Below are 13,253 nucleotides of genomic sequence, written 5' to 3'. Positions count from 1 at the left end.
AATTACATCAACCATTTTTTTTTTATAGTTTATATAATTTTATTTTGGTGAATCATGTATTGATGCTTTCTTCCAAGACTTGTTTCTCTGTGGACAATATCATTATGAACAAAAGTTTGTTTATCCATGATATTAAATCTCTCAATTTAAAAAAATTACAAACTATTACAAAAATGCCTACTATGCATATTTTTTTTTGTGAACATACCATCTCTGTATAAAAACCTAAATTTAAAAAAAGAAGTACAAAGTGGTCTATTTATGCAGTCATAATATCATTTATTAACTCACACATTTTCTATCTACAGAAGTCTAGTGGCTATAAAGAGAGGATGCAAAAAATTAAGAAAAGTCACATTGAGTGACTCATACTACGTGGATGACTGCAGCCTAGTTGCCATTGCCGGGTGGTATTTCCAACTTGAAGCATTGGAAATAAATCGTTGTCATAACATTCGAACTAAAAGGCTTCAAGTTGTAAGCCATTTTTGTCGATAGAAAAAACTTCTTTTATAGCATAATGAAACATCAATATTTTACAGTTCTTCATGTCATATGTTGAGGTTTAGGCTTATATCAATTTGAAGTGAAGTAATGATTATTAAACTTTGATACTCCTAGAAGATGTTTTGCAGTTGATGAAGGGTCTTTTTTACTTGTCGGTCGCGTTTTGTACTTAAATAGACACTTTGATTTGTTATTTTCTTTCTGAGGGATTTTCTTTTCCAACTTGATGTACTTTTTTGCAAAGAACTTCAAGAGCTTGTGCTAAAGTATTATCAAAGAATAGACAATGAAAAACTTATGGAAGTTGGAAAAGGCTGCAATCAGCTCCAAGCCCTACATTTGGTTGATTGTTCATTGATTGGTGATTTTTCAATTTGCAGTATTGCTTTTGGTTATCATCTACTACGATGGTTATACATTTGACACTATTACAAGGTGGATATTGTCATTCTTACTTCCAACACTTAGAAATTACAAGTTTTGAATTTGTGTGATATTATTTTATACATTGCACTTGTATGACTTCTTTGCCCATTTATAATATCCATATTGGCGATCAAGCTATAGGAGAATTTAGAACCCATTGAGAGAAGGTGATAAATTTTAATCTTTATTTTTGTAATAGATATCTTTTAATTTGTTGTAGACATTTGTGATTTTATTTGACTTGGTGAATGTGTTTGTTTGTGAAGCTTCATCCCATCACAAAAGAGTTCATATTCAATTAGTTTACTTATCTTGTTTGTGCCATTGGATGCTAACTTAGAAAAATAGGGAACAATGTCTTAATTGCAATAGGTCAAAGGTGTTACTAACTGTGGCTGTTTAATGTGAAAGGATGCCATCGAGTGGATGATGTATGATTAACCAACATTGCTCAAGGATACGTTCTTTTCATGCACCTAGATGTCAATGTTTGTCAGATATATTTACTAATAGACTTAAATATATCATGGCATGATAATACTTCTTGAATTTTCATCAACTTTATTGTCACAATAGAACAATATTTGATGTTGTTATCATCTCCATGATTTCTTGAAATGCATTGCAACTCTTGAAATGGTGCCTCCTTTGGTGTAGAATGTGGGAGATATAGGCCTTGCGGCTTTGGAAATGGGTTGCCCTCTTCTTAAGGAGGTCATTCTTTCACACTACTAAAAAATAAACAATGTAGGCTTAGGCCAATTGATATAAAATTGCCAAACTATAGAATCAAATCATATGATGTACTATCCATGTATAACCTCAGTTAATGTGGCCATAGTATCTGCCAGCTGTAATTCACTTAAAAATGTTGTGGTTGAGAAGTAAAAAATTACCGATCACATTCAAAGAAGACATGCTATTATCTTAATAGAACTTTGCATAGAGCAATGACTGATTTTCCATTCCTATTAATAATAGGAATTGCTACACTTAGGTTAAAAGAAGGCTTCATCCTTATAAGAAATACTTCATTAATATAAGAAAGATAGTAGATTTTATGAGATTTAAGTATGACATTTTTTTACAAAAAGAATATATTCTTCAATTTTGACATAGCTTGTATAAACATATTTAACAAAGATTCCACATAGTGAAAAATTTCCTTGTTAGATGAGCGGAACATTAAACACTTGATTCAATCACATAAGTACTCTCATTGATGAACATACTAGCCTATTCTAATGTGGCAAGTCTTCCAATTGTGTATTTTGGAAGGTGCAAATAATGACCCATCTTTTTCTTGTTCGACCTATAAACAAAAAGTGGTTATTATTCAAAGAGAAATGATAAAAGAAATGAAAATCTGATCGTATTGAGATTATATTTTGTACTTGCATAAAGTGATTCACTAGACAAACTTTGAAACACCAGAACGCTTGTCCCTATTCATTCTGGTTTTTCAACTTGTTGTAGTTTAACATGACATCCTAAGTATTGTCGATACAATTTCAAAGTAGAAACATATACATTCATATTTCTAATAGAGGATAATGATGGCAAAACGACACATTTATACTTTGCAAATAGTTAAGCCTCAGCAATGAAAACAGGGTTCCAACTCAACATCCAACCATACTATATCAAATCACTCGAATCGTTTGGAATAAGGCGATCAAGGATACTACTTTGTTTGTTTGTTTTTCTTTCTTTCTGTTCTATCACTTGCTGTTGGTCACCCAAGCCAATCAAATCCTTTGTTGTTTTTTTTTTTTTTTTTTTTTTTATCTTACTTCTGATACCGATGTTGAGTAGATGTTGTAAGCCCTGTGTGCGTGTTGTGCTCAATGCAGTTGGGTACACCATTATTTGTTAGTAGGCTCATTATCGTCCCTTGGATGATACAATCCATCAATGTTCTTTTCATCCGAGCCGTGCAGGGTTTCAAGCGCACCACAGATCCTCGACCCCTGTCAACCCTTTAATCACTTCCCTTTGCCCTCTCGCTGCGAAACCCTGGCGTGTGCTCTCCCATCGAATTGCTTGAATCTGCACTAACATACATGACGCATGCAAACAAAGTGACACCTCTTTACCGCACGTAAACAACGTGAGAGCGAGGAGCCGTGGATGGTAGGTAATCCTGTGGTTTTCTCTTTTTTTTGGTTCCGAGATTGTTATGATGGCTTTCATTGTTTCGAGTGTGGTGCTCGAGGTGATGCCCGGAAGCCAGACAATAGGATTGATCGTAAGCTCATGTTTGGTGTACCCTATGCAAGCGCGTGAACAATCAAGAAGTTTTGGGTTTTTTAAGAAGATTGAATATTGTGGATACTGTAAGTTATGATGTTAATCTAGCGGAAGTCTGAATCTTTTGCTATTGACTTGGGCTGTCTTGCATTCTTGCATGATGTGTACTCAATATTTGTTTGTCTGCTTGTTAATTTTGTGATTCCGACTTCAGGGATGAGGATTGGCAAAAAGATGACGGGGCATTGAACAGCATATCACAATCGTATCCTGGCTAGACTTGTACGCAATCGAATTGCGAGGCAGGAGCGGATCCGAATGATGTATAGGACGGAAGACTTCTATAACCTGGAATATGGTGAGATCATCTTCAAACTTGTTCATCTACAAAGATTTTTAGTCCATTTTGAGGATTGAGCTTTCTTTGACTCACAGTTGCAATCTCTCTGTGTCATATGTCTTAAAAGACTAAATGTGCTCAATCTGTTTGTGTCATATATTTTGAATGACTCAGTGTTCTCAACAGAAGTTCTGACGTGGGACTCTTCCACTACAGGTAATATTGAACTTTAGTCGGAGATTACATTACGCTTACAATGCTGTTGATTGAACTGTCAAAAGAACATCGTACTCAGATTTGGTAACCTCCCGACGAGCTTCACCGGGCTTGTTGTCAGAGTCAACGCATCAGCTGCCTTGAGATAAGAAATTTCTCCAGTGTCACCGATCAATTACAGCAAGAAGGATGACACGGGATCGACTGTAGGAATCTCTTTCGTAAGAGCAAAGTGTCACAAATATCCGAGATAAGTAGCAAAAAACAGCACTTTCACCTTTGAAGAGGAACACCTGAAGCATAACTGCGGTTGTCCAAACCAACCAACGAGTAGAAGCTTCCATTCACTTGTAACACTTTCTGAAAGACCACGTCTTTCACCATGGACAACAAGTCCAGTTTGGAACGACACTTATCAGATAACGTCGTCCTGGGCGAGTATGTGATAGACAGAAGAACGAGGAAAGGCGATCCTGGATACTAGTTTTTTCTATTTTATACTTTCTTCTCGTATTTTTTTCCGCTTCTATCTCACCATCTTCTATTTCATGCAGTTGGTCACCGAAGTCGGGCGAATCCTTTGTTGTTTTTTTTTTTTTTTTTATCTTACTTCTGATACCAATGTTGAGTAGATATTGTAAGCCCTGTGTGCATGTGTGTGTGTAGTGCTGAATACAGTGAGGTACACCAGTGTTTGTTAGTAGGTTCGATATTGGGTCACCTCGGACTTACTTGAACTAGTCTCTTGCATTCATTGTTGAATTTTGAATTTTGAGGTGGAAATCGTCGTGTTGGAGCCTCTCCATCTTCGCTTTGGGACGACCCTAGAATCAGTCAAATTGGAGTTAGAATGAAACTTTTTGACAACAATTGAAGTGGTAAACTGGCCCTTCGCACCTTAGATTATCCAACCAACTTATGAGAGAAGCAATGATGAACTGTGAAATATTGGATTGCTACAAATACTGGTGTTGTTAAACTTCAGCAACAAGCGAAGGATTGTTCCAGCAGTTGGTGTCGCAGTCTAAGGTGAGAAAGCGCGTTACTTTTCCTTTGTTTACATAAATTCCGTTATCCCGATTGGTTTTACCAGTTACTATATGTCACAGAATCTGGTTTATTTTTAAAACTAATTCAGTCAAGAATCTAGTCGTGATTTGATATTCACATTTGAGTGAACTATTGTAAATTATCTTCATTTATACTTAATTTGGATGTTTGTCTTTGGTACACCGTTGTTTGTTAGTAGGCTCATTCTTGTCCCTTGGATGATACAACCCATCAGTGTTGTGTTCATTCTGTTCAGGGTTTCAAGCAATCCTTACAGCTTCGCCCCTTGCGTCCCTTTGTATACTTCCTTTCGCCCTCTTGCAGTAAAACCCTCGCTGTAGTGTCCTGTCTTCTCGCTTCAAATTGCTCAAATCTGCGCTAAAATACATGACGCTGTGACATCTTTGTGCCGCATGCAAACAACGTGAGAGCGAGGAGCCGTGGATGGTAGGTAGTGATGTGGATTTGTTTTTGGTTCCTAGATTGTTATGATGATTTTCTGTGTGTTTCGAGTATGGTGCTCGAGGTGATGATCGGAAGCCACACAATAGGGTTGATCATAAGCTCATGTTTGGTGTATCCAATGCAAGCCAGTGAACTATTGAGAGGTTTTGGGTTTTTTAAGAAGATTGAATATTGTAAATATTGGCAAGAAGATGCGTTGAACAACATATTACAATTGTATCTTGGCTAGGCTTCTGTGCCATCGGATTGTGAGATAGGAGTGCTTTAAAGGACGGAAGAGATCTTCAAGTTGGAGTATGGTGAGAACATCTTCAAACTTATTTGTTTAGGAATGTCTATTGAGCCATTTGTTACATAGGGTGGACTTTTCATTGATTGATTACTTAATAAATAAAGTTATGAAAAAGAATCACAAATGTAATTAGAGATTTATTTAGTCTATATAAAGTTTATTAGTATGAAGCATGTGTAATAGTTTAAATACATACAAACTTTACACATATTTTTTTGGTGATTATAATTTATTGAAATGTTGTAAATTGTGCACTAAGGTTTTATTCATGTGATTGGTAAATTATACATATTATTATACAAGTAAATTATACATATTTCCCAAATATTTGCAATGGCCTATCTTGTAAAGATGTTCATGGAGCTTGTCTCAATCATGTGGAGGTTTTTATTTGGTTGTTGTACATTGGGATTTGCACTTACTATGGATTTTTGTAACAAATTTGTGGAGGATATTAGAGTTGTACTCAAAGCAAGAGAAGTTGATATTGGAGATGTGCTTATTGAATGCTATAATTACAATCAAGAAATGGAGGTGTTATTGAAGACAAAAGTTGTATTAAATAAAAAACAATATGCAAATATTTGCCAACCACTTGGCAGTGTTATCAAAGTATTTGAAGACTTGAGAGCTTGTTGCAATGGAAGGAGTGAATATAAAATTCTATTTTAGAAATTTCAGTATATGACATTAAGGATATACAAGTTGATAAAAGCTTGTGCACAAGAACAATGGTGTGAAGCAAGTATCTTTCAAATGGAAAACAAAGAAATGTTTAGAGAGTTATTATGGGACTTGAAGACTTGTTATGATGTGGGAATTAATCTATTATCAAAGAAGTGTCCAAAAAAGATATTATACTTGTATTGTTTGATGTTTCAACTCGTGAAGAAGTTAAATATGATGGTGAAGAACTTTTCAAATGATTGGACCATAGAAGTAAAGATGTTCAATTTAAAGATTGTGAATTAGTAAAGTATCTATCAACAAGATTGAGGAACTTGTGGCGTGTAGATGGTGGAGAGATGGATTTTTTGGAAGTATCAAGTAATATCAAAAGTTTAGAGCTTGGGAGAAACATAAATAAAGGTTTATTTGGAGAAGTTTATGAATCAAAGTCGTTTGGACTTGCAACTGCAACAAAAATAATGGATGCTAGTTTGAATAATATGTTCATGAAAGAAATGAGTATCTTAGCTATCACAAGCCATCCAAACTTGATCAAATATTATTATGCTGCTAAAAGTGATACAAATGAGAATGAAGAGACTTCAAAGATAAATAATTCAAGAGAAAACGTATATTTGGTGATGGAATTGATGCAAACAAGTTTGAGCAACATATTGGAGGCAAAAAGAGCAATGCCATACTACTTTCATATTGATGTTATTTATCAAATTGTAAGTGGAATGTGTTATTTACATGACATGCAAATTACACATCAAGATTTAAAGCTGGAGAATGTACTACTTAATGTTATAGATGGTGGTAAATCTGGTAATGGTTTACATTATGCTATTGTGAAGTTGATTGATTTTGGTTGTTCAAAGATCAATGTGGGTAGGAATCAAAAAGTTAAAGAAAATAAATACATATATGGGACTTTAAGATACACAGCTCTAGAGATATTGAAAAGTACAATGGAATCAACAAAGATGTGTGCTTTTGAAGCAGATGTGTATTCTTTTGCAATGACATATTCTAAGATTCTTTCAGGTGAAGATCCATTTGATGGTATCAACACTATAAAAGAATTATTGAAAAAGATTGAGAAAGGTGAAAGACCAAAGTTGCCTTCAAATTGTGATGATTTGAGTAAATTGATTGAAGAATGTTGGACTTTGAATCCTTCTAGAAGACCAAGTTTTGGGGACATTTGTAAGAGACTCACAACATTGAAGAAAAAATACTTGGTCGGAATTGATGTAGCCAAAACACCTCATTTTGGAGCATTTAAGAAAGAAGATCATGAAAGGAGTAAATCAAAGGATGTTCATATTGGTGATACATTGATAAGTTTTATATTCGAGATTTGGTGTGATATGAACCTTGCATTGGTTTGTTTGATTTCAAGATCTACACATTCAAATATGTGTAAATTAATTTAATGAAGTTGTTTTGTCAAAATATGAATATGTGGTTAGATTATTTATTTAGAGACTATGGCATGAATTGTATATTTTGTTAACATCTTGATTTGATTATTTGCACAAGTACATGATTGTAAAGATAATGTAATAGGTATAGAACAACGTTTGTCAAACATCAAACATCTATGCAAGAATGGAATAAATGCATTGTGTTTTGTTGGTATGGGTGGAATTGAAAAGACTACATTAGCAAAGATTACATTTGATACCATGCAACACATGTACAAGGTATCATGCTTTGTTGAAGGTATTCAAAAGAAGTATAGTGCTCTTTCAATAATTTGCAAAGTTTTGAACCAACTAAACTTTGAATCAAAACCAAAGAGTTTAGAAGAAGCACAAGCTATGATAAAAGAAGTATTGATGAGCAAAAAGTTCATATTGATCTTAGATGATGTGAAGGACAAGAGTCAAATTAATGATGTAGTACCTATGGATGTTCTATGGTCTAACAAAGGTAGGATGTTAATTGTGACAACTCAAAATTGGGAGGTGGTAAAAAGCTACCCTACAAAGATTCATAAATTTGATATTGGAGAACTTGACAAAGATGCAAGTTTGAAGTTGTTTACAACTTATTCTTGTAGGGATGGTGATGAATTACCTAAAGAACTTGCTGAAATTGGCAAAGAGATTGTAAGATCTTGTAATGGTCTACCCTTGAGTTTGAAGGTTTTGGGATCATTTTTAGGAGGACAAAAGAGGTTGAGATGTTGCGAAAGAGCTTTGCAAAAGTTATGAAGAGGAAGACCTTTGGATAGAGATGAAATAGATAGTGAATATAAGCTATGGACTATTTTGAAGATAAGTTTTGATGCCATGAAAGTTGAGGAAAAGAACATATTTTTAGACATATGTTGCTTCTTTTGTAACAATGTGAAATGGGGTGGTACAATGAAAGAGACTATAATACAAATATGGACCAATAAGAAAAGTGGAGTTGAAGAGCAAGATGTAAGTAATGTATTGGATATGTTGGTTCATCAATCAATGATAAAAATAGAAAAAGATAGAGTAGTAAAAGTACATGATCAATTACAAGATATGGGACGAAAGATTGTTGAAGAAGAAAAAGAATACAAAGACACACGAATTTGGAATGCAAATATGGTGCCAATGCATGGAATAACAACTAAGGTAAGACTTTCAAATAGTGGTAGAATAACTTGAATATAATTATTGACATAAAATAAATATTTAAAAAAAATAGAATAGAAGACATTTGAATTTTTATTAAGAACAATATTACAAAACTTGTGTGTTGCAATATAAAAAACTTAGAAATTTGTACATGGTTGAAGTACTTGATAAAGCTATGGATTGTGATTTCTAATTATTCTCTTGTCATGTTGATTAGTTGGAGGATATAATTCTTGATTATAATATGAAAGATATTTTGAGAAAGTTTATTATGAAAGGATTACACTTTTGCTCTTTACGATTTCTTACATGTAATATTGATGCAAAGCAAAGTAAAGATGTCTTTGAAATACTTATGTTATTGGTAGAAAATGCAAACAAGTTAAAATTTTTGTTACTAAGAAATAATCATTATCATCATCTGTATAGCAGCAAAGTAAAATTGTCCTCTGTAATGTGCAATGAAGAGTTTTGGAATGTATTTGAAGAATTGACAATATTGAGTCTAATAGGATTTACATTTGGTAAAATTCTACCTAGAACATTGTTTACAACTAGTACATTGATGAGACTTGATTTAGATGGATTTATTGAACTTAATATAGTACAAATAGGCTTTAAGAACCTTAAAAATTTAACAAACATGAGATTACTTAATAACAAAACTTTAAATATAATATCAAAAGAGTGGACAAAATTAAAATCTCTAAAAATACTTGATATGAGTGGATGCTCAAACTTGACAAGCTTGCCAAATGAATTAGCAAAACTTTCTTCTTTGATAAGACTTAATTTGAATGGTTGCTCAGGTTTGAAAAACTTGCCAAATGAATTTGCAAATCTCTCTTATTTAAGAAAGCTTGATTTAAGATATTGCTCAAGCTTGACAAGCTTACCAAATGAATTGACAAATCTTTCTTCATTGGAAAGCCTTGATTTGAGTGGTTGTTCAAGATAAAATGTATTTTATGTAAGTTCTTAAGATGTTTTCAAACTTTCAATGTGCGTTATATATACATACAGTAATTTTTAAGCATGAAATTTTAGTTTAAAATTTAAAAATTATTATTATATATGATTTATGTGCAAGAAAACAATATCTATGTATATAATTGTTTATCAGATGTAAAATATCCTTGATTTGCATATACACACTTTTATAAAAACATTTAAATTTCTTGCCATTTTGAACATTTTTCTTTCTTTCTTTCTTTCTTTCTTTGTTTATTTCTTTTTTTGCATATGCAGTCCTTATTTTAGTATTTTTTCCCCTTCAAATACCATTAAAATTACCTACACACGTTTGTTTCTCATTAAATTAAAAAAATTAAAAACAAGAAAAGAAAATAGAAACACATACAGAATCAAGTATTTCCCATCACATTAGAATACAATAAAATAATTTTTTATTTATTTTTGAAAGCATACTCATTTTAAGCTTTTTTCAAACTAAAGTAATTAGTTTAGTGAGCAGGGTTTATTTATTAAAGACATGTGTAACAAATAAAAGCATTTTGTACAAATAGAAAGATGAATGATGCACTAAAAAGACAACCCATCTTTTTACATTGTACAAAATGAGCATGGTGGCATAGCAATTGGTTGTTATTTTTAAATGTAAATTCAACAGATAAAATAGACCACAATTGATATAGAATAAGAGTTTGATTTTCTCTTTGTGGATACCAAAGAGTTATATAATCATGATATCATGTGGGAATTTAATTCAATAATGTGATTCTAGTTTTGAATGCCTTGAAATTTGTACTTTATTAAGAACATGGGCACTTGTATGATGGGAATCAAAAAGTGCAATGGGATGGCATTTCTTAATCACAATCACATTCTTATAGAATATTATTCTACATAACATGTGTACATTATCTTAAGAAAATCTTATTCTACTCCACCACATTGGATTAGTAATTATTTGTTGATGATATGCACCAAAATTAGATGTTAGAGCCAATGATCCTTTTATTAAGTACACACCAAAGTTTGATGCTTGGATGCCATAACAAAGTACTATATTATAAAAAATGGAGTTAGACTTTTAACTCAAAACTCTAGGAAGGAAAAAGAAAAAGATAGAAAAAGAAGAAAGAAGAAGAATTTAGTATCAAAATAAGAATTAGAAATAAATGGTCTACTTCATATGAAGTATGAATTAGGCTGTGCTTTATAACTAGAGTATGATGTTTGCTTAATTTTAGTTTTGAATGATACTTTTAGAAGATATATTTTTGGTATAGAAATTCACAATGTTTTTCTTTATTTTATTTTTCATGTCTTAAGGATATAAAATTTGTGAAGAGCCTAACACTGAAATTTTAAACTTGTGTGCTTCAATATGATTTAGTAAGAATGAGCCCATTCGGGAGAACGGGCTCAAGCCCATTGCACCGAGCCCTAAATTCTAAACATTAGGCCTGACTTCCGCCCATCTAGGAAATTAAAAGATTTCAAGATGATCCAGCTCCGCAGTCTCTTATCGCCAGAACTCAGAAGGAAGGAGTTTCACGACGACAGTTGAGAAGACGATGCTCGTTCGTCGGTCGGTCGGTCATTTTCAGTGACGTCAGGGAATCCGACGAAAGAACGTCGTCACCTTCGCTGAATTGTTCTTCATATGTATATTTCGCAACGCCGATCTGTTCATGGTCGAAGGTGATTGTGTTTGTGTTTGTGTTTAGTTCACACGAATTTCGGTTTGTACTGCAATTGTGCTCTAGAAAGTTTTGGTTGTACATTGTTTCGTATTTTATTTTACTTTTACTTTTAATTCGGACTGTGCTTGCATCGTGGAATTCATATGCTCATCGTGCATCGTGGAATGGCCGATGTGTGCGGCGCTTTGTGACCTCTAAATTGCCTATCCTGGAGTTGTAGAGGCATTCAGACTCGACTAGGAGACAAAGTTTGATGCATCGTGGTCAGGTGTTGGCGTCAACGAGCTTTATGTTGCAGAAGCGTAGGAGACGGACGGAGTTGTGATTCATGGACTGCAATTCTGATTAGGAGGAAGGCCCTGATCGTGTGTTACAAATGTGCTGAATCTGTTGGAGCGTGCGTGGAGGGGAAGTAAGCATGTAGGAAGAAGAGCGCCACATTGGAACCGAAGAATGGAAAGGTAGAGGAAGGGCCTAGGAGTCCTACTCCAGCAAAGCTGTTGCTCAAATTGGTAAGCTCTGGGAATCCAAAGAGAAGGAGATGTAAGGATGCAACCCAACAGTGGTCGAATATGAAGAATTACTCCGGCGTATTGTGTCATATTGAATTATCATAACAATTTTTCAACTACCATATAGCGCGGTGGAATTAAAGACCTTCACTATCCAGATGAAAATCTTAACCTATCTCCTGGATGTACTGAATGTGTTCACTATTCCTGGTCAGATTTTGTTGACTCACGAAATGCTCTTCTTGATAGATACCGCAGACCCGAACAGTGGCATGTATGCAGAGGAAGCATGTCCGCTTGCAGCGAGTCTCTTCAATATAGCTGAGGAACTGAGTCGGGTATGTTTCCCTTGTGAGTTTCAGATAGTGACGAGGAAGTGGGATAGAAAGGAGCAGCGGAGATGTTACGATTCTTACCGAGACTATTTTTGTGCATCCATGTTTGATGCTGTGCAAAATTAGGAACTCCTCAACTTTTAAGCCCCTTAGTCTTTAAACTAGTGCTTTCTGATAATCCCGCCAATTTCAATGCACAAACAATATGCTTTGCTCATATATATATATATATATATATATATATATTCTATCTGCTTGAGTGTCGTGAAATATGACTTGGAGTTGACGCAGTGAGGGGTCTATTTCAAATGAGCTGCATTGTTTTGATGACCAGGTTTATTTGGATCATTGTTTGAAACAGAATCCTGACTATTTGGGAAGTTTCGTGCAGAATTCCGCAACAACGTTCAAACTAGAGAAGAGCTCGAGGAAGAACCCAAGCTCGAACTCAAGGCTACTATATGGTTCATCGGTAAATAAGACTAGAAGGAGAATCCTGGTAAAAGCTTCGACAGTTGATACTCTGCGGTATGCATTTTCTTAGTCCAGACACCACTTATCCAAAAAAGTAGGGACATGTTTTGTATCGATGCACACTTGAGAAGAAGAGCTGGAAAATGACCATTGTTATCAATCGTGTTGGTGAAATTTATTCATTTCATGGTGAGACTTATTCACCGTTTACTCACAAGTCACATCATTTGAACTGGAGAAGACGAAATTTCACAGTCGTTTGTACTATCCTAATCAACGTAGAGACAACAATTCTGAGATGCAAGCGTAACAAGAGTCACAAGTAGCCGAGGATTACAAATGCAAACCATCAAAACATGGAGTATGTCTAAGAACTAGAAGTTGATATAGATGGACTAATATAGATGGAAGTTGAAGAGGTAGTTGA

At 34.1% G+C, this 13,253-nt stretch overlaps 2 protein-coding genes, 1 long non-coding RNA gene and 1 pseudogene across 7 annotated transcripts; all 4 read left to right on the top strand.

The window, feature by feature from the left end:
* Positions 1-288: 288 nt before the first annotated feature.
* On the top strand, positions 289-1,887 carry LOC149989125 (uncharacterized; annotated as a pseudogene).
* Positions 1,888-2,931: 1,044 nt separating this feature from the next.
* On the top strand, positions 2,932-6,332 carry LOC112283514 (uncharacterized). 3 transcript variants are annotated; one of them, XR_016503251.1, is made up of 6 exons: positions 2,932-3,066; positions 3,398-3,541; positions 3,740-4,768; positions 5,046-5,236; positions 5,484-5,553; positions 6,005-6,332. It is a non-coding gene; the product is annotated as an uncharacterized LOC112283514 (long non-coding RNA). The 3 variants fall into 3 exon arrangements; XR_016503252.1 differs by lacking the exon at positions 6,005-6,332 and adding an exon at positions 5,806-5,936; XR_012217771.2 differs by lacking the exon at positions 6,005-6,332 and having other exon boundaries at positions 5,484-5,756.
* A 2,105-nt stretch (positions 6,333-8,437) lies between these two features.
* On the top strand, positions 8,438-10,014 carry LOC112283516 (uncharacterized; the record flags this gene model as incomplete). Its single annotated transcript, XM_024522279.3, has 2 exons — positions 8,438-8,833; positions 9,054-10,014. Coding segments are annotated over 2 exons (1,137 nt in total), but the record flags the coding sequence as incomplete, so codon positions are not given.
* Positions 10,015-11,505: 1,491 nt separating this feature from the next.
* On the top strand, positions 11,506-13,019 carry LOC112283517 (uncharacterized). 3 transcript variants are annotated; one of them, XM_073534972.2, is made up of 3 exons: positions 11,506-12,017; positions 12,267-12,355; positions 12,744-13,019. In XM_073534972.2, the coding sequence occupies exons 2-3, from the start codon at positions 12,290-12,292 to the stop codon at positions 12,894-12,896; spliced, it is 219 nt and encodes a 72-aa protein (XP_073391073.1). In that variant the 5' UTR covers positions 11,506-12,017; positions 12,267-12,289; the 3' UTR covers positions 12,897-13,019. The 3 variants fall into 3 exon arrangements, with proteins under 3 accessions (XP_073391073.1, XP_073391074.1, XP_024378048.1); XM_073534973.2 differs by having other exon boundaries at positions 11,876-12,017; positions 12,276-12,355; XM_024522280.3 differs by lacking the exon at positions 11,506-12,017 and having other exon boundaries at positions 12,044-12,355.
* The last annotated feature ends 234 nt before the right edge of the window (positions 13,020-13,253 follow it).

The sequence above is a fragment of the Physcomitrium patens genome, chromosome 6 (assembly GCF_059467195.1).
Source record: "Physcomitrium patens ecotype Gransden chromosome 6, ASM5946719v1, whole genome shotgun sequence".
Classification (NCBI taxonomy): Eukaryota; Viridiplantae; Streptophyta; class Bryopsida; order Funariales; family Funariaceae; genus Physcomitrium; species Physcomitrium patens.
The sequence above is the reverse complement of the archived record's forward strand: the minus strand, read 5'-3'. Positions and strand labels throughout refer to the sequence as shown.

Bases quoted from the DNA above. Each gene is read 5' to 3' on its own strand.
- LOC112283517 (XM_024522280.3), top strand. From the start codon at position 12,176: ATGAAAATCTTAACCTATCTCCTGGATGTACTGAATGTGTTCACTATT. The intron at 12,356-12,743 runs GTATGTTTCCCT...AGTTTCGTGCAG, and splicing joins TAGCTGAGGAACTGAGTCGG to AATTCCGCAACAACGTTCAA.